Raw genomic sequence first — 22,223 nt, 5'->3', positions numbered from 1 at the left:
GAGTATGGTTACAGTACATATATTTAAGGAAAAATAAAAAGAAAAATTAAGCATACGTTTATTATTATATATACATAGCCTTAGATATTTCCTCCTATTAGGAGAATATATATATATATCACGATAAAATACTTGTAAATACGAATTACAAGTGAATGTGTATATGATTATTTATTTTTTTTTTTTTTTTTTATATTTCAGCATGAACGGTTCGTAGTTTTAAATTGAATTTTTAGAACCAGAATAAAAATAATTATAAAAAGAAACTCAATTGAAAAATAATGTTTATACATATATAACGTGACATTAAAAAGAAATCCCTGTTTTTATTTTTTTAAAAAATATTTTATAAGAATATTATCCATTAATCCCTGATCACGTTTTCTTTACTGATATATATTTTTTTTTTAAATACCATAATTTGCGATATAATATGAGATCACCCTTATGGAAGCTAGTTTTGTTAGTATTCCTGTTTGTAATATTTTGGGATAAATTAAAATCTCATGTAAAAAAAAAATACGTATTTATTTAGTACAAATATATATATTGGGCAGAAACTATGCGCAAAGTTAAATGTATGTATATATGTATATATATATATATACCATTCATAAACATGTTTAAGTCTTAACATTTGATTTTTGTTAAATCAGAAAAGCAGCAAGGGGACGGATGTTGGTAATCAAGCGCCTCCTGATATTTCAGAGGGGGAGAAGGAAGACATTATTAAGGAATTTGCTGAATATGATTTAAATAGAGATGGTATGTTATTTTATATAAATATATAAACTAAATTCACGATTTTTTGGAAATTATTAAATATATACACATATTTGTAAATGCTTATATATATATATATATATATATGTACATATAAACATACTAGCGACTGTTAGAATGTAACCCGTTAAAGCGGAATTAATATTTGTTCTGTAAAATGAGAAAAAGAAAATATGGCAATAAACTTTTAAAAGATATTAAAATGTTTTTATTTCTTTTTAGCATATAATTTACGAAAAAAGAAACCTACAATTATATATAATAAATGTATTACCTTGTTTGTTAAAAATTACGTGCTAAAATATATTATTTTGATTTATGCTATGTATGCATACATGTGTACTGATTTGCTATTATGTATTTCGTTGTTATTTGTTTTATTTTACTTTGTTTTGTCTTATTTTATTTTCCTTATTCTTTATTCTATATTGTGTGCTATGTATTCTGTAATCTTTATTCTATATTCTGTATTCTTTATTCTTTTTTTTTTCTTTTTTTTTTTTTTGCAAGGCTTAATTGACGCAGAAGAAATTTTGAGAGTCTTAAAAAATATGAAAAAATCAGACTTTGTTAATTTCTTTACTGAGGTAGATTCTAATTCTTCGGGAACAAGTAAGGAAGGCGTTTTTTATCCTTTTACATTTATGCGGATATATTATTTTTACTAAAAATTTTTATACATTAGTTAAATGATTTATTATGCTCAAATATTTATTCTTTTCTTATTTTAGTTTCACTTAAAGAATATATGATATTTATAAGCTCAAACTAAAACAGTGTGATCATAATATAAAAGTCCCCCAATAATGAAGCTTAATACATTTTGGAAATGGTATGCATATTAAAACTATCGTTTAAAGGGTATAGTTCTATGTAGAATTGTGTTAGATAACTTAGTGTTTTTTTCAAATTATTAGATCATGCACATATATAAACTTGTTTGTATATATACACAAAATAATTGTGTTTTCATTAAATCTTTACTATATAAATAATAAACTTTTCTTATTTTTGAAAAAGAGTGGGAGAAAAAATTTATTTTTAAAAGGGTTTTGTAATGTGGATATATTATTATTTTATTTTTCTTAATAATTCTTTATATTATAAACTTATATATTTTTTTTTTTTATAAAAAGATGAAGGAAAACTTTTGTACTAAAGTAAAGCAAAAAAATTAAGTTAATTTTTTATGCTTTTAACTAATTGAATGTGGCATAAAAGCAGTAAGCGCACATATTATCATATATAAGCATATGTGTTGTTGTCATTATGTATATATATATGAATACCCACTTTTGCGTTCTAAAAATGAAAACCCACCATAGTTTAATGCACTAAACTTTATTTACTATAAAGAAAGATGTGCTGAAAAAATTTTTATTAATAGGAACTCTCAAAATTCATAACCTTCTCTGTATTAAATATATGAGAATAAAAATAATACGTAAGAGTAAAGTAGTTCGTGAGGGCTTAATACCATGTTCCTGTAACTGTAACATACCAAGGACAGTAGTGCAGATTGTTCTATATATACTAAAAAATATATATTTATTTTATTTAATAAAAAAATATTTGTCCTTTCTTCTGCGAAAAAAATTTTTTTTTTTCTTTATAAAGCATAATTGTAATCTTACTGAGTTAATTACGTATTGTACATTAAAATATTAATTTTTCTAAGTGAAAATTTCGATATTATGAAATTCTGTGAAAAATTTTTAAAATGGGGGGTAAACAGTATACTGATTGTTATGATTCGCTATTACAAAGAAAAAAAAAATGTTTAAACGTAATTTAATGATACTTTTTTCTTTGTTTCAAGTTTTTTATTTAAAAAATTTTTAAATATTAAATGAATTTTAACTTCGTATCTAAATGTAGTAAAATATGGTTTCAAATTTTGTGAGATTTATATGATTATATAGCGGAAAACATGTAAAAGTGTGAAGAATATTAAGATGGTATATTTTAAAAAATAGAAAATAATTTTCATATTGTAATATTATAATATATATATATATAATTTGTATATACTTAAAAAATAATAATAGTGAACAGCAACAGTATTTATTTTTAAGTTTAAAAAATTTTCCGATGAACCGGAATCGAACCGGTGACCAACAGATAACCATTACAACTACAGTCTGCCGCTCTACCAACTGAGCTATCATCGGTATACTTTCTTTTCTATGTAAAAGTATATATATATATTAAAAATAATATTTTTACTCTAGGGAAATTTTTTTTACAAATTGTTATACTTACATATTCCAAATTGATTTAATATTAATTTAAAAAAAAAAAAAAAGTTAATTATTTTTAAGTGTATTTGTCAACACATCAAAATTTAAATAAAAAAAAAATATATAAATGAAAATTTCACCTTTTATTTATATTTTTATTTTTTTTACATGTAAAAATTTGAAGATTAATTTCTTTACAAAAAAAAAATGGTAAAAACACTGTTGTTAATGGAATGTTTTATGATGATAATTCAAGGTTTACAAGGTTTACAAGGTTTACATAAAAAAAGTAAGAAAAATTATAATGAAAGATTGGAATTAATACATATATATTTTAAGACGTTTATTATCTTCATTTTAATTTTTCATTCACTTTTTAATGATTAAGGGCGGCTAGCTCAAGTGGTAGAGCGCTCGCTTAGCATGCGAGAGGTACGGGGATCGATACCCCGGTCGTCCAACATTAAGAAGTAAAATTAAAAATAAGTTTCATTTATAAATATTGAATCACCATTCACCATTATATTTATGTAAACAAACAGTAAATAGTAAATTATTTAATATTAATATATATATCTAAAAGAATATATATAATATGAACAACACATTATAAAATATTTCTATTATTTCTTATATATATTTATCACTAATATTATTTATAAAATAAATACCATAAATATTGTAAAAAAAATTAAAAAATTCTTATTTTTAAAATAAAAGATTAAGCATCATACCTCTTATAAATTATGTTTATAATATTTATATATACATATGAAACTTAAAAGAAAATCCTTTACTCTAAGGATAAGGCACGTTAATAGTTTCCCGTGTTTATATATATACTCTTAGCTAACAGAACATTTTGATTTTTATAAATGTATGTGTAAACAATTTTACATGAAATTAAATTAAAACATTTAAAATTGATGATTAATTCCTTCGATTTTCTTCGCATTAAGATACAAAAAAAAAAAAAAAAACACTTAAGAAAAAATTTGCTGCTGCGCTTTCTATTTTTTTTTCTTTTCATAATATTCTGTATATGCTGCGTTTTATTAAAAATTATCCATACACAATATTTTCAGAATTTTTTTTACGTATGAATTACTTCAGGAGATTAATATATTATTTATTCATCATTTTTGAAATTATGAAACTAAATTAGTATTAACGAATAATAAACAATAAGTCAAGTTGGAAAATGTTTTATTAATTTTTTTTATCTTTTTGAAAAAAGCTCAAAATTCGTTTTAACATATTCTTTCAGAGCTCTCAGCTAATAAAAATAATACTTCAGTAGTACGAACTATAATAAAAAATAATTTAATTTTATGAAGTTCTAAAAAATGATCTTTTTTCTCTACTTTTTTTTTTATAATATGTGTGGAAATTATTTTATTTTTTTTTTTCACTGATGTTAATATGTTACTCCTTTTAAGGTTTTTTGATTATATCTTTGTTTTCCCGCAGTTCACATTTGTTTTCCACTGTAAAATAGTTTCTGTAAAATTGAATGGGAAATAAATTACGATTTCATATTTGTTTTTCCATTTATTTCCTAGCCAATATGTATAATTATAATTTTTCATTTACCTCATAAAAGCAGTATACGCCTCGGATTTGCTATGCGTGTTTATGCAAACATGTATGTACATACATATACATATATTTGGATGAATGTACTAATTGTTACCAAAGATGCCCATGTTACTATTTGTATTGCATATTACACACATTTTCAATTATCATCATTGTTTCAAGTATTTCTAGAAGTAATATATATATACATGTATGATTTTTTGGGTAACGTATGATATTTTATATGCTCCTCAAATGGGTTACTCCATTGTAATGCTTCATCATTCATATGTACTACTTTAGTGTTTTATTTGTATTCCTGTTTTATGATATCATTACAATAATATATATAGATTTGTATCATAAATTTAGGTAGAACAAAAAATGCATAAGCTGCGAAGGAATTTTTTAAATAAATACTTTAAAAAAAATACTTTGTACTAGCATCTTTTATATTTTGAAAATTCAAAAACTTTGAAATTAAAATATATATATATCCATAAATATAATATTTTTAATAATAATTAAAAAAAAAAGGATATTTAAAAAATGATTTATTATAATTACACTTGTAGATGGGGAAAATATTAGACTGAAGCATGTATGCAAAGTCTAAGAGGAATACAAAACATGTTCACCCAAAAAGAAAAGAAAATTAAAAAAAATAAAATGAAAAAATACTTACGTAATACTGTAACTTCAACGTAATTAAATGATTCTAGGGAACAACTTAAAAATATAACCATTTAAATTTTATTGTGTATTTAAAGTTTTTATATAACTTCAAAAAGAATCATGTTTGTGTCCTACGTTTAAATGAATACGTTGTATTATATTATCTGGCTGTGTCTCTTGGTTTCTCGATTTTTTTTTTTTTTTTTTTTGATATTTAATGGTCTTCTTTTACCTGAGACGCAATTCAAAAAAAATTCTCCTTTTATAATAAATGTATTTTTGCTTTTTTTAATGGTCTATCATCCCATTAATTAAAATTACAAGCTGCGAGAAAAGTCATAATAAAAAAGAATTATGTATACAAAAAGTAAAGCACAAGTATGAATAGTTCAGAAGTCAATGATATAACCTTAAATAGTACAGTAAGAATAAAAAATATAATTCAAATAATGTATTAAAAAAAAAAATTTTCCCCCTTTTCATTTCACCCCCTTTAACATATTTATAAAGTTTGAATCCAGAACATGTAAAATCTTTATATAAATGCCACAAAAAAAAAAAAAAAACAAAACAAAACAAAAAGCACTCTATTATGTGTAGAACAGGTAAATTTTTTTATTTTTAATAAGGTATCATTTTATGATATTAAAGAATTCTTATTCGAAAAAGGAAAAAAAATGGAGATACCACATTAATGTGTAAAAATATTTAAACAGAAATAGTCAAACAAATATTAACAATACATTAACGTGGTTACAAAAGGATATATATATATATATATTTTGTTTTCTACTAAAAAAAAATATATTTTATTTTATTATTTTTTTTTTCTGTAAAAATTATAAAAAATATAAAAATTTAAAATAAAATAACATTAAATAGTTTATTAAAGATGCTTAGAACACCATAACAGAAGTAAATTAAAAGATTTAATTGCTGGTTCTTTTATATTTATTTTTAGCTACACTATAATATTTACAAGAGCAGAATTAATAAAAAAATCGCTTAAATGGATTTTTGATTATGTAGTTTTATTTTATTCTTTTTCTCTATTTATATGTATAAAGTATGAAAAAAAAAAATTTTTAATAGAAGAGAATAAAATTTTTAAATAAAAGACAACAATTACAAAAAGATAATAACACAAAACATGTTTAAATTTTTTCTTATTTTTTAATTTATTTATTTTATATGCGTAAAATAAATTAAAATTTTATTAAATTAAGTGTTGTAATAAGGCTTTTTATAATTTTTAAGAATATTTCTTTACTTTTTTTCTTTGCAGATTTATAGAACAATTCTTATTCTTTGGATGGTTGTGCATTTTAAAAAGAATAGTTAAATAATCATAATAATTTTTAAAATAGTTTAGTTGTACCATTTTTTTAAAAGAAATAATGAAAGAGGAAACAAAAAAAAAAAAGAAATATGCGTATTTTTGTGTTTGATATATGATGTATTAGATTCATCAGCATAGTAATACATTCGACATTACGCAATCGTTGAGTGTAAAAAGATCAAATAAATACATATATATTTATTTATATTCTCGAATTTAAAAGATACATACAATTTCTTGAAGTATCTTTTTAGCAATTTAGTCTTGCTCCCATTGGACAACTATATTAGAACGTGCTTGCCAGATCTTAATTATCATTACCATTTTTTTTTTTTTTTATTGAATTATATAAGCATGTTCTCATTAAAAGAGTATATAATATACACAATATTGAAGAAACAAAATAAGAGTAATTATTTATAATTTTATATTTGGATAGTTATAATGGAAAAGATAAATTTAAATACAAATTTATCACCTGTTGCAGAACTTCGTGAATTATTAATAGATAACAAGGACTTACAAAGCATTATAAAATCTTGTCATAATGATACTACATTATCTCCTAATACTAAGGCTAATTACTTATTTTTTATGATCTATATTATATTTATCATGTTACTGTTATTAATGTTAATATTTTTTTTACTTAACATGTTTGGTATACATGTTCAAATGATGGTAATATAAAGATTCCATTTATATGAATATTTTTTCGGATATATATATATATATATATATGTATTTATTTATTTATGTACACATATATACATAATTTTAAAGGAATTATAATAAATTATAAAAAGGGGATTTTTTTATAAAAATGTTACTTTTTATTTCTTCTATAGAATACTATAAAACATAAAAAAAGAAAAAGGACCAAGTTTGGACTCTTGGCTGGTGCGCAAGAATATAACAAAGATAAAAGGCATCGTTGTTTAATATAAATTTAGAAAATATATATTTTGTAAATACCATATTCTACACAGTATAAAAGGACTTGCATTTATTTTTCGTTTCCCATACATATATATATGTATATTTGTTTTTTATTAATAAGAAATATACAAAAATTACAAAGATTTAGAGGTAGAAGAGCAAATTTATGGAATATGTATTATATCTTTTCGATAACACAGAAAAACGTTTGCTTGTACGTATTATTCTATTGTTCATATATTTATTCTTTAATCTATTTTATGCAATGAGAGAGCAGGATATTTTGGATTTATAGTTTCTCCTATTGTTTTAAAGAAATTTGTGTATATCTACGTATAAAAATATAGACGTATACGAATTTACATATAGATATGTATTTTTTTATTGGATGGTTCTGTAATAATGAGTTTATATTATTGTATTATTTTTTTTATTTTACATTTTTTCCTTCAATTTAATACGTACAAAAAAAAAACAAAACAAAACAAAAATGTATAATATAATATGGTGTAATAAAAGGCAAAAAGAAGTAAAATTAGTTAACTTAAAAATTAATACAACAAAAAAAAAAGAAAAGAAAATTACAAATTATTATGGAACATGTTCATTGTTCATATATAGCGTACTCCTGAGAACATTACTCTATTCCTGTTTTTGATTCTTTAAAAGTTGTAGAACTTTTATAGAAACGTATATATATATTCTATGCTAAAATAACTGTAATCACTTTTAATTTTAAGATTCTCATATAGTTTAGTCTTCTTTCTTTTCCTAGGAGTATTCGATAAATTAGTTTGGGATATATATATGTTAATGTATGCACATGTGCATGATGTGGGTATATACTTCTTTCCTGTGCAAATAGCTCATAATTGTTGCAGTTAATTTGCGTTTATATAGATACGTCTTGTTCTTGTTCATATGGGACATCTTCTTCAATTGACTTATGAGGGTATTTTTTGTTCCATTCTTCTAATCCTGGGCATTCAGAAGCATCCATTTTTTCATATGCCTCTAAGGCTGCACCTTCGGGAGGTCCTGATTGCCACCATTTAATAGTGTATGGTTCTCCTTTCCAAATAACAATAGATCCATTATCATAATTCGTGTTATAATAATGAGTTGCTTTACCATTGCATGTTTTTTCATAGCAGGTTTTGACCAAAACCCATTCATATCTATCAACACCAGGTGCATTAGTTGAATAGTATGCAGTTTTCCATATAGCTCCATTGTGTTTGTAATATTCTCCTGCTTTAGGTATAACAAGTCCTGAAATGTATTCATCTATAGTACTACAATCATCTGGATTTTGTGTTATTTCTACATCCTTTGGAGGGTGAACATCAGGATTTAAATGTTTCCAGAAATTTGTAATGAATGTTTCTATGTCATATGTTGCATTTGGTAATTGTTCTTTCAAAAATAAGTGCCATATTCCTGCTCCGTCCGCTCTGTTATGCTTATGATTTTCATCATGTATTCTTTTTGCTACTAATTCTACTAATTCTTTATTATCTGGGCTGAATCCACCTCTATTATGCTCCAAAGAAAAGCCTAATAAAACTGTGATATCGTATTTTAATCCAAAATATAGATGGGATAAATACATATCTAGCATAATACTTGGATTTGTTGTGTCTAAATTATATGTTTGAATAAATACAAGATCGATATTGTCCTTTGCTGTGTTAAAGATATTAACGAAAGTTCCTGAAGATAACATAGTTGCTGCTTTGTATAATTCTTCATTTTTGCCCATTTGCTCAGATAAATATTTAGTATTATATGTTGATCCTTCGTCTTTACAGAATGTTTCACCAACTGATACACATGATAATGCTGCATTTGATGATCCAGATATAGAAAGTAATTTTTCTTTTGGAATATTACTTCTTATTAAGTTAACTAATTTTATATAATAATTGGAATACTCTAACTCATTTAAATTGTTAAAACTACCATGTGGTTCCCAATCAATATCTACACCGTCTAAATCAAAGTCACTTACAAACTTTGCTATACTGTCTACATATTCAATATCTTTTTTAATGTCTATCATATATGTTTCTCCTCCTAATGATAAAAGTAAAATAATATCTGGGCGAGCTTTCCTTATACGTCTCATTTCATTAAGCATCACTGCATAAGTTTCATATTCTAAACCGTGTTTTCTTAATAAGAACTTTTGTTTCCCATTAAATGGCCTATTCACATCATAAAGAATATCTATACGAGCAAAAGCAATGTAAAGTATGGACACCATTGGATTGGAATCAGTCATGTGTTTTGCTCTATCACCTTGACTATTCCATGAGCCGTAATACCCGGCTATTAAACCTTGTTTTCTTTTTTTATATTCCTCTAAAATTTCTCTTGGAGGTTTTCTACCATGGCTTCCACCTGTTGTAGGTCCACCTTCTGTTCCTTGCCCTCCCTCCGTTTCGTTTCCACCTTCTGTTTCGTTTCCACCTTCTGTTTCGTTTCCACCTTCTGTTTCGTTTCCACCTTCTGTTTCGTTTCCACCTTCTGTTTCGTTTCCCCCTTCTGTTTCGTTTCCTCCTGTTTCAATTCCTCCCTCAGGTCCATGTCCATGACATCCTTCGGAGCAGTTTCCTTCGGTGTCATTACTGCATTTACATTTGCATTCACATTCAAACTCTTTAGGATTATGACGGTGTGATTTTATATATGACGAAGATTTACGTCCATTTAATAGGTCTTTTTTATTTTTACCATTCCAAACCGTATTCAATGCATTATTTTTGCTACTGCTACCCTTAAGACCTATAGCATATGTATAATACAGCAACGAAGACAGAATAAAAAATAGTGACAAGTAAAAATTCATCTTTTCAAAAAGTAACAAGTTGATGATAATAAAAGAAATGAAAATGTTAAGATATTAATATAACATACAAAAAAAAAATATTACGGAAAAAATTAACTAAAAATAGGAAAATATAAAAACAGGAAAAAAAAAATTAAAGACATAAAAAAAAAAAAGAAGAAATGAATACTAAATAAGAAATAAAATATAATTAAAATTTAAAAAATAAAATATATAAAAAAATAAAAATAAATTTAAAAATGAGATTAAGAATAGGAATTTAAAAACAATAAGATTGATAAGGATCTGTTTATGCAACCAGCAACAATAAAGAAAAAAATTTTTTTTTTTTATTGCGATGTAATATTTAGCTGTAAAAAATAAAAAAATTGTGTAAGAATGGCTATTTAGGATACAAAATATAGAATAGGTACCAATATATTACAAATAACTATAAATGAAAAAAAAAAAAAAAAAAAAGCTGTATAAATGTGTATATAAAAAATATATAGCTGTTGTCACCTGGCTATATAGCTAAATAAAATTTATACACCTGTCCAAAAAAAAAAAAAAAAAAAAATTGTTTACATTTATGTAAATTTTTATTTAAAAAAACTAAATATGTGATATAATTCTCTCATATATGTTAGTGATCCATTAGAACAATCCTTTTTATACTTACTTTTCTAGTGTACAAATATTTCTCCTTGAGTTCACTTATTATGAAAAAAGCGTTTCAATGTAAATTGTGATTGATCGTTCGAGCAATTTAAAGAAAAGTTGCGTTTAACAAAAAAATAAAATAATATTTTAAGGATACCTTTATGTTTAAATTATAAAAATATTCTTAAGCACATATAGTTATTATTAAATATTGTTTAACAAATAAAATTTCTAACTTTTTTTTTTTTTTTTTTTTTTGAACTAAATAAGTATCACCTCATTCTACAAATCATTTATTTTATATAAAAAATATATAACAATTTAGTAAAAAATTTTACACACTTTAAAAATTAAAAGAACGTTAGAAACCTTTAATAAAAATGTTATTAACCAATGTTTTGTAGTAGCACAATTAGTGTAAATTAATGTTCAGGGTTCCTTTACTCTGCATAATCATAGTAAATCATAATCTATTCATCAAAGGAAAAATGATATATACAAATAAGATTAAATAAATAAATATATATGTATGTAAATATAGAAATGGTATAGGTCAAAAAACAAATAAAAAAACGTGTGAATAAAAGAATGGCATACATATGTATATAGAAGAAAACGTTTATATGTAAAAATAGATACGTGAGTAAGCGAATAAAGAAAAATACTATCTATATGTCTTTATATATAAATATGTGTTATATAAAAAGTTTATAATGAATAAAGTATTTTTATAATCAATTGGCAAAATACATTGTGATTTGTACTTCTGTAATCATATATTATACATATATATTTTTAATTTTTATCCTGTTTAAAATGTTTATATTTGAAAAACCTAGATACACAGTAAAAAATGTTAGCACTTTTTTTTTTTTTTTTTTTTGTTAAAAAACTTTTTACCAAAAGTCTTTCATAAAATGCAACAACTGAAAAAAAAAAAAAATAGTGTAGGAATATTATGAAAGTATTAAATATTAAAGTTTCAAAAAGGAATCCATTAATATTTTCATTATATTTATATAGATAATATTTATCATTTATTAAAATATAAGGGAAGAAGATTATGATAAAATATATAGTAGAAGTAATACTATAAAATACTTTTTAAAGTATTTTTTTAATTTTTTTTGAATATTTTAGTTTATGTTACATGTACCATATGATGTAACATTTTGTTCTAATGTCACTGTTACTTATTATATAGAATTTAAGTTGTTCTCTTAGGAACCATGGGGATGTTGAACCTAAGCAATAATAATAAGACTTTTAAAATTTTGGTTAAAGGGTTGAAATATATACTTTATTTAATAAGAATGTGCAACAATGTACACTTATAAGGACGGAGGTATTAAAAGCTATCAGCAGAGCTCTAAATCTGTGTATGTTCATGAAGAACAAAATATATATCCGATAAATTACAAACAGAACACTTATTACGGTTTTTTACTTTTTAGTATTTTTTTTATAATAGGATACTACATGGAAAAAAGAGTACCATAATTAAGACACAATGTTAAAAAAGTATAATGTTATATTGTTTGGTTGCTACGCTTATGTACATATTTATCTTTACATTTTGTATACTAATAATTTAAATTTTTATTTACTTTTCTTTCTTTTAACTGTAGAAATGTATGTACAAAATTAGGTATTGTGGTCATTTTTAATGTCTATATGAAGAGATCCCATATAACTTATAAACCCAAGATCATAGAAATTAATATGCACCAAAGAGACCATATATATTTTTTGTGTTATAAAAAGTTGGTGTTTGTTGCTTTAAAAAAGTGGTACCTATTATCTATGTGCGTAATTTTTTTTTTTATATTCATATACTCTTATGAAAACTCATAATTGTTTTATTTTCCATATAAACGCAGTATCATTCGATTTGGGGGAATTAACTTGTTTTTTTTATCTGTCTTTTTTTTTTTTTTTTTTTTTTCTTGTTATCTCTGTAATTAATACAAATATATTTTTATTTTCGGTTATCCAAAGGAAATACGTTTTTGTAATAAAAAAGTATATATATATTTACGTCTTTTTTTTTTTATTTTTTTTTTTTTAGACAAATAAAATGCATATTGAATTAAATTTATTTTTTATTTTTATTGTTTTAATTTACATTTTTACATTGAGCTTGTGTATGATGATGCTTTGGGCGTATGAATTACAAACATATTAATATAGTTTTAGTTATAATTAAAACTTTCATTTTTTTTTGCGAACATGAATATAATTTAAAAAAAGAAAAAAATTGATACAAAAAATACTGTAAGTTCTAAATGATTATGTAAGAAAATTAAAAAAAAAGAATTAATTTCTTTTTATATAAAGTTTTCAATTATAATAAAAACTTATTAATTTAGAAGGTAAAATTATGCTTCTATCTGTTATATTTTTATATAACGGATTTTTGTACAATGTAATTAGGAAGCAACAACTTTATTTGTAAAATTGATGAAAATAACAAGAACTTTTTGGTTTAATTAATTTTTTACCAATACTGTGCATATATGAGATTTTGCAAGTATATCAAATAAGTGCATTCATTTTTTTTTTCATTTGTACATATAACATTCCAGTATAACACATATATATATGTATGTACATACCAATTTAAAAATTTGAGGAATTTATTAAATTTGTTATAAAGTTATTAGCCAATTTGATCAATGTATAAACAACTTTTATTTTATGTCAACAACGCCATGCACACAAATTAATTGCCACATGGAAAAGAATTATTAAATAAGGTAGAACAAAAAATAAAGTTTTATATAGTTGTAATGTCATAGAAATATAAACATATATAAATAGAAGAATACATAAAACAGTAATATCTGCACTAATGTAAAAGGAAAAAAATATAAATTCTTAAAGACATTTTTTTGTAAATAATGGAATATATATATTGTTTGGTATAAATGTGAATTTGTTGTTAAGCGTTTTTAAAAAATTATGTAAATGAATTTACTTAAAACGATAATAATAAATATCTAATATTATAATAATGTCCTTTAATTTTCAAAATTATTCAACTTTTATACAAAATTATAATATATAAAAATTTACGGTTATTTTTATACCTCATTTTAACACTTAATACAAAATTGAGTTCTTTTAGTAGCCAATATAAAACTAACATGCTATCTTATGCGTCTTTATTTTAAGTTCTTTTCAAGTAATTTTTTGTTTAAATTTAATATTTGGAAGGAGCGGTTCTTTCGCTGCTTCAATTTATTCGTATAAAATTTAAACAACGATGACGAATGTGCATTTCATAATAAAAGTCATAAAAAACAATAAATTTTATATAAATAAAAAAAACGGTGTTAAAATAAGAAAAAAAGTTAACAGTATCATATAATAACTCCGATAAGAAGTTATTTAATTTATACTATATCCTAAGATAATCCACGATCATAATTACAATCTTGTTTGTTATTAAATAATTATAATAAATAAGATACAAAAATAAAATTTAATTTATATTCTTTTCTTTGCTTAAAAAACTAAACTCCAAGTACACTATTTTTCAAATATTATTACAACATAATAAATTTATACGGAAAGGAATAATAAAATATATGAATTTTGAATTTTGTTTAAAATAAAATTCTTGTTATTTTTTACCCCTTAAGAAAAACAGATTTTTGTTTTTATATTTTTTGGTTTATATTAATAAATAAAAGTTAATGTATTTAATTTAATAAAGAATAAATTATGGCATAAATATTAACAATTTAAAGCTTCGATTAAATTAATATTCCATAATTATTAAGACAATACCATAAATTGAATTAAAAATATATTGTTTTATTTTATATATATCAACTTATTAATAATAAAACAGTAAAAGTTATTATTCTTAGTATTACTAATATTATTATATAATATATATATATTTAGCACCATAAATTTATTTTTTTTAAGCAAAACATATTGGTAAATATAACTAAAAACGAAAATACTTTGGTATTCCCGGTCATTTAAAAAATAAAGTGATTAATTTGAAAACGGGGAAAAAGGATATTATAGCTTAATATATCTAAAATTATATATATATGTATTATTTATGAAAGTATATAAAATTGTTCTTAAAGTGATTTCCTTTAAAATTTTAAAAATAAATTCGGTCAACTAGTATATTTCATTATTCATCGTTAAACATTAGGTTTAAATATATATAATATACATATTTATATTAATATTATTATAATTTACAACGTAACTTTTTTATGTTAAATTAAGAATTCAAAAATTTGAAGCATTTTAAAATTAAATAAAAATATTAGTGTGTTTATTATGCAAAATTTATTCAAACAAAAAAAAATGAATGTTCAAAAATGTGAAAGTAAAAAAAATGGGTAAAATTTTTAAAAATTTACTTTATTAGTACAAAAAGAAAAAAAGAACAAAAAAAAATTTATAATAATATAAACAAATTTATAATAAAAAGAATAACGGAAAACAATTATAAATAGTAATATTTTAAAAAAATTTAAAAATACTTTTTGTAAATTTATTTTGTTTAAAATATTAAGTACAACATACACTAATTCATTTTTTAAAAAAATTAAAAAATTTTACTCTTTTTATTATAATTGAGAAAAAAAAGAAATAACATTTTTATGAAGTTTTCTAATTGTATTTTTACAAGAATTTTTCTCAAAAATTATAGAAATTTTTTGAAGTTAATTTTAGTTATTTTATAAATAATAGTAATATAATTATAGAAGGATTTTTAGAGGTAATTATTATTAAAAATTTATTATTAATTATACATTATTTTTTAACTGCATATATTATATATATATATATATATATGCTTAATAATGCATTTATTTAGAAGTTCTAAAAATTGTTATTAAACATATTAATAAAAATTCATATTTTTAAATTAAACCAAATATATATATTTATTGTAATATTGTTTTAATTTTAATGTGAATAAATTTTGATGAATACATTTTCATTTACATTTTTATAGATTTTTTGAGACATTTGAAATTCGCTTAAATAAAATTTATTTTTGAATTATAAAATTAATTTGTTATCCAATTATTTTTATTCCTGAACCATTTTTTTTTTTATTTTAAATATATATTGGACAAGATTGTACTTATAAAATAATAAGTTTAATTAAATAAACATATATTATGTATATTTAAAGACAAAAACAGTGCTAACGAAATTTTAAAGGAGTTATAGATTATATGTTATACAAAATAAATAGGTATATTACTCATTTTATAATGTATGCATAATATTGTTACTTTACATTGTAAAAGAAAAAAGAAGTTAGAAAGTTTCTAGAACTCTTTGTTTTTCTTGATATAGTGTATATGTTTATATATTATGTGTTACTCATTATATGTTTATGTATTATGTATTTACGTACTAAACGTTTACATATTATATATATACATATGCATGTAACTTATACATTTTTTGTCATATTTTCGTTGAGAAATTTTCCATGTAGTAGTAATATTATAACGTTATCTTCGATTTTTGAATATATAGGAACATAATATATTATTTACCTATTTAAAAATTTTTTACAAAACACTAAACTAAAAATTTAAGAATTATATATATTGTTAAGATGAATGAATTATCTTCGTATCCTCATGTTCATGAAGATCTTCAAGTGATAAAGACGGCTTTTAGTGGATGTCCTCGTAGTACTTGGTTTTTTTTAGACAATAGATTTTTACAGGGTGTGTTGGCTGGTATTATACTGTTTTATGTAGTATTATATTACACTCGCCGTTATAAGAATAGAGTAAGATAAATAGGAATATTTTAAAACAATTTATATAGTCACCATTTAATTATTTATTTTAATTACATATTTATGTACTTCTTTGTGAACTTATGTATACACCCCACGTATTTACCCATATGTGTACCTCATATATATTTGTCAAATTTTATGTACCAATTCAAACTTATTTATTTTATATATATTAGGTAATAATTCCTCCAAATGATAATACATTTACCTATGCTACGTCAAATGCACAAATGTCATTTACGAATGATGGTAGAACGTACTGTTAAGAAGATGGGTGAAAAAAGATGTACCGTTAATATTATAATACCTATTGTGCATACGATAGGTGGATGTACGTAAATTATAATTGGAATCTGTTGTAGGTAGAAAATTTTTGCTAGAAAGGAATGTTAGTAAGTTTATAACATTTATCCGTATATATGTAAATGTATATATTAAGTCTATATTTGTCATGCGTTAAAATATTTGGATCAATGTACGTTTATATATACATATATACGTATTAGCTTTTTTTTTACGTTATTGATTACCATAATTTTTGGAATATCTGTATTATTATAATTTAAATCATGTATAATTGTATACTTAATGTTTAACACTGTCATATATAGATGTATATATATATATTATGTATGTGCTTTTTTTTTTTTTTTTTTTCAATTAAAATTTTAATTGTGAAAAATTATTAAACAAAGTAATATTTTTATAAGATTTATTCCGTTTTTGGAAAATGGCATATAGCTGTAATGTTTCTTAAAATTTTTTTATATTTAATTTTTTTCCAAAAAAAATAATATTTTGTAAATTAAAATTTTGTTTTATTTTTTGTATGATGATGTTAATAATGTTAATGTGTCTATGATAATGGATCAGTTGCGTAGAAAATATTAAATTTGAAATTTTGCTGTATGTATATTTACTTAAATATACATATGTATAATTAAATTTGTTAATTTTTGTTCAATATGAAAACGTAATTTTATTAAAAAAAAGAAAAAACAAATTGAAAAAAAAAAAAGTTTAAAGATATATGCAACAACTGCATTGGTTATATAGAAAAAGAATACAATAAGTACTATTTAATAATAATAGTATGCCTATTTTCTTTGCATTTACAAATAATAACAAAAGTCTGCTCGTTGTATCCCTCTTTTATTAAAGTAAGGAAGGACAACATCCTTATTTTAAGGACTTTAATTTTTTTGTTCCAGTTAAAAAGAGTATGTTTCAAAAATGGAATTTTTTAGTTTTGACGATAAATTATCAAATGAATATGCGCGTATATTTATATATATATATAGTTTTACAATTTAATATTTTTATTAAAGTTTCTTTGTGACATAATATGTTATGGTAATGTGTATAAACACATACTAATAGAGTTTATGGAACGCAGCTCCTTCAATAATAATTTAAAAAGTTAATATAAGAAAGAAAAATCATTATTTTTCAAGAAGAAAAAAAGATTAAAAAAAAAAAATATATATAATACAGTCCTTTATATAATGCGTATATAATAAAAAAAAAAATATAAATAATTTTCAGGAAAAAATACTTCTTAATAATGCATTAAATATAATTACCATAGAGTGTGTCTATCACATTGTATATGTCATAGCATCTATATTAAAATAAATCTTGTGTTAATGCAAATGTTCAAAAAAGAATGTTGTATATATATGTCACTTTTTAAAAATGAATTAATTTTTTTAACCTTGAATGGTAGATGGACTGCGGCTATATTTACATGATCTTTTATGACAAAAGGTGCGCAGAGATAATAGGGTATAGAAAGATAAAAGAAAAATGATTTAATATAAATAAGCTATCGAATTGTTTTTAATAATAAAAATACTTAATTTTATCGTTTTTATTTTTTTTATCGTGTATAAAAGAGAGTAAGTTAAAAAAAAGATATCTAACATTAACCCTAAATATATGTACGGGAAAAAATATATCACTTGATTTAAAGAAATGAACGCAAATCTATGTATGTGGCTCGTGTGCACACCCGGGATTATGCATAAAAGTGTATATCACTTTCAATTTTTAAAAAGGAGAAGTAAATATAATTACAAAGTATGAGAAATTATATAACGAAGTAAAATAAACAAATGCCCACTATGGTGACAACAATAAAACCAATACAAAATTAAATAGCACAATTGTGGCAAAATAATAATGCATATTGTTCTTATTTGTGAACATTTATACCTACATCCAAATTATTAACATAGAAATATATACAGTAGAATAAGGCTTGTTGCACTATGATTTTTCTATATTACATTAATAAGATAAGACTGGTATACAGATTTATACATACACATATATACATATTTATAGAGAAGAATAAAAGTGAGCGGATGTATGATATGCAAAATAGGTTATACAGTGAAAATTATATTAAATATACCCACTCAGTTATTATAAACAAAAATACGTGAAAATAATACAAATAATTTAATTTTAAAAACATAGATATAAGTTTTTCATATAGAATAAATTCTTATATGTTCCATTTTTTATACTACTGCGAGGTTTAATAATTCTGCACGTATGCGGGAAAAGTTAATGAAAAAGAAGCATTTACTACTTTTTCTATACATAAATAAAATGTATAAAAATAAATAAAAATTAAAAAAAATATAAAATTAGTGACATGCAACTATAAGTATATATACAAAATTAATAATCAAATAGGAATATAAACGTAGTCAGGAAGTTTCTCTATATTATATGTTTTAAAATTCAGGTATGATAATTTTAATAAAACAGAGTAAAAAAAATTACCACAAAGTATGTGAGTACATAGAAGCAATAAAAAAAGACAAAAACGTGGAATTTGAGACTCCTGTGCACAAAATAATATGTAAAAATTTCATATATATGTATATTATATATATATATAAGAGTGCACTATGATAATAGTTAAAAAAAAAAATTATTGCAACTGAACACTTTGTATAATTGTAATATGACTGTTATTTTTAACTTTTATTATTTACAGTAAATAGGGAAATAGAATTAATAATTTTATAGCACAGATAGTAAGAAGAAATTTTAAATTTTAAAAAAAGTGCTAATCAGGACATAAATTTAATCGGAAAAAGTAAGTAGATTGTTTTTCTTTAAGGGGTAAAGTTAAAGTTGATTTATTTATAAATACAAAAAATAAAAAAAATAATGTTATTAACTGAACCACTTCTACTGAATGAATGTAATTATTTTATCTATTTTGATGAAATTTCTGTTTTCAATGTTTTTTTTTGAAAAGGTTTATATTTCATACTGTACCAAAATAGCAAATTTAATTATATAGAAAACCAAATTTTATTTTAACATAATTTCATGCATTGATCCCATCATCATCAATAACAAATTAGCATTATCATTGTTAACTTATATAGCAAAAAAAAAAAAAAAATAAACATAAAAACTATTTTTTTTTAGGGAAAAATAAAATAGTTGGAAAATGTTGAAATCATTACAGCACACTTTTTTGTTTAACAAAAAAGGGGTATTTGTTTTAAATAAAAATGCCTATTCACATAAATATATAAACGAATTACACAATAAAATATATATTTTAATTTAAAAAAAAACACAAAAAAAAAAAAAAAATATATGAAAATTGTATTATTTTATACAAAATTAAATGTTTCATATATTATACGAATTGTATATATATAAATTAAATGTACAATTACATATACACAAACATATAAGGAAATAGGTATATTTGGTGTAGGTAAATGCGAATATATATTAAACAAGTATTATATATAAATAACGCATATAATATTCAAAAAATAATACATATAAATAAGAGTGACCTTTTCATCTTCTGTATGGATCGGGATTCTCACCTCGTACTTTCTTCTAACGATACAACTAATATATAAAATATTTACTCTGTTTATTATATTGTAATTATACCATCTTACTATGATTCATATGAGATTGATATCTTACAATTCTTAATAACAAATCTTTGTAATAATCACATTTTTTATAAGTCGTGTAATCATATAGTTTTAAGCTAATATATATGGCTGCAACATATATGAGCACGTTCAAAAAAATTGTATTAACGTCTTTTTGTTTACTTCAAGGTTTTGAATTAAATTTCCAAACTGATCAGAACTATCTGTACGATTCAACAAGGTTGTATTTTGTGGCATTTCTGGTTTAAACCCTTGATTCTTTTCATATGAATCTTCATTTTGCGTCAAATTGGGAATGGTATCCTCGGGGTTTTCAAAATTATTTTCATTAGGAATCATGTTTGTTATTTATTTATATATGTATATATAAAGTTATTTTTGCAAATTTGTTACACTTACTTTTTGTTCTTGATAATTAAATAAGAACATTACACACATTAGTACTACTTACTATGTTATTCTACATGAATGAAATTAAAAAAAAAAAAAAAAAAAAATTGGGTCTTACTGTATTATATGTAAAATATAGCATATATGTAAATAATTAAAATTCGGAAACTAATTTATGTGTATAAAAAATATAAGATATACAAAAGGTACAAAGAAATGTATTCGTTATATAAACAGTATGTCTTAAAAACATTGATTACTAATGTATTTTCATTCTTTAAAAACAACAAAAAACGTTGCATACATTGTGTTGATAAATGAATATATATATATAAAACAAATATTATCGTACCTATTCGAAAATAAATACTAATATGGTGGCTCACCTTTTTACAGAAATTTAATTATCTATTAAGATTAATAATGTTAATAGGTTTTATTATACCTACTATTCACTTTTACGTGTCTGCTTAGTATACTATATTTTAAATACAAAAAACAACTACAAAAATATATTTTTGTAATAACATATAATGTAGTGTTCTGTAATTTTCAAAATAATTTAGGATTTAAGAAGATTTTGTGAAAAGATTTGGTAATCCAAAATTTAAATTGACAAAATGTACTTTCAAATATAATTACATTAAAATAGTTTAAAAAAAAATTAAAAAAATATATTAAAAAATAGAATACTTTTTTTCATATATTATCCTATATATAAAAAATGAATAAATTAATTTTATTTCATTTGTATATTTAAAATAGAAAATATATATAAATTTGTATAATTTTTTTTATGATTTAGAACTCACTAAAAAAAAAATTATATAATGATTTTTATTTTATATTGAAAAATACTTTTTTTTTATTACACCAATAAAAATATAATTATTAACAACTAAAAAATTTTAAAAAAATTATAAATTAATAATAAAATAATTTTATAATTAATTTTAGTTTTACAATTTTTTGATAATCTCTAATTAATATGAAAAATATTTAAAAATATATTTTTTATTTAATTAGTATTTCCGTG

The 22,223-nt window shown here is 21.8% G+C and overlaps 4 protein-coding genes and 2 non-coding genes across 6 annotated transcripts; 3 read left to right on the top strand and 3 right to left on the bottom strand.

Annotated features, from left to right (window-relative positions):
• Positions 1-433: 433 nt before the first annotated feature.
• On the top strand, positions 434-1,555 carry PmUG01_01014400 (centrin, putative; the record flags this gene model as incomplete). Its single annotated transcript, XM_029007544.1, has 4 exons — positions 434-508; positions 657-765; positions 1,294-1,395; positions 1,515-1,555. The coding sequence occupies 4 exons, from the start codon at positions 434-436 to the stop codon at positions 1,553-1,555; spliced, it is 327 nt and encodes a 108-aa protein (XP_028859938.1).
• A 1,315-nt stretch (positions 1,556-2,870) lies between these two features.
• Positions 2,871-2,954, bottom strand: PMUG01_01014300.1. The gene has a single exon. It is a non-coding gene (tRNA).
• A 456-nt stretch (positions 2,955-3,410) lies between these two features.
• Positions 3,411-3,483, top strand: PMUG01_01014200.1. The gene has a single exon. It is a non-coding gene (tRNA).
• Positions 3,484-8,446: 4,963 nt separating this feature from the next.
• PmUG01_01014100 (chitinase, putative) lies at positions 8,447-10,405 on the bottom strand (the record flags this gene model as incomplete). The annotated part of the gene is made up of 1 exon (XM_029007533.1): positions 8,447-10,405. The coding sequence occupies one exon, from the start codon at positions 10,403-10,405 to the stop codon at positions 8,447-8,449; it is 1,959 nt and encodes a 652-aa protein (XP_028859937.1).
• Positions 10,406-16,658: 6,253 nt separating this feature from the next.
• PmUG01_01014000 (conserved Plasmodium protein, unknown function) lies at positions 16,659-17,116 on the top strand (the record flags this gene model as incomplete). The annotated part of the gene is made up of 2 exons (XM_029007522.1): positions 16,659-16,838; positions 17,027-17,116. The coding sequence occupies 2 exons, from the start codon at positions 16,659-16,661 to the stop codon at positions 17,114-17,116; spliced, it is 270 nt and encodes an 89-aa protein (XP_028859936.1).
• A 3,810-nt stretch (positions 17,117-20,926) lies between these two features.
• PmUG01_01013900 (uncharacterized protein) lies at positions 20,927-21,136 on the bottom strand (the record flags this gene model as incomplete). Its single annotated transcript, XM_029007511.1, has 1 exon — positions 20,927-21,136. The coding sequence occupies one exon, from the start codon at positions 21,134-21,136 to the stop codon at positions 20,927-20,929; it is 210 nt and encodes a 69-aa protein (XP_028859935.1).
• Between the last annotated feature and the right edge of the window lie 1,087 nt (positions 21,137-22,223).

Source organism: Plasmodium malariae, assembly GCF_900090045.1.
Source record: "Plasmodium malariae genome assembly, chromosome: 1".
Lineage (NCBI taxonomy): Eukaryota > Apicomplexa > Aconoidasida > Haemosporida > Plasmodiidae > Plasmodium > Plasmodium malariae.
The sequence above is the reverse complement of the archived record's forward strand: the minus strand, read 5'-3'. Positions and strand labels throughout refer to the sequence as shown.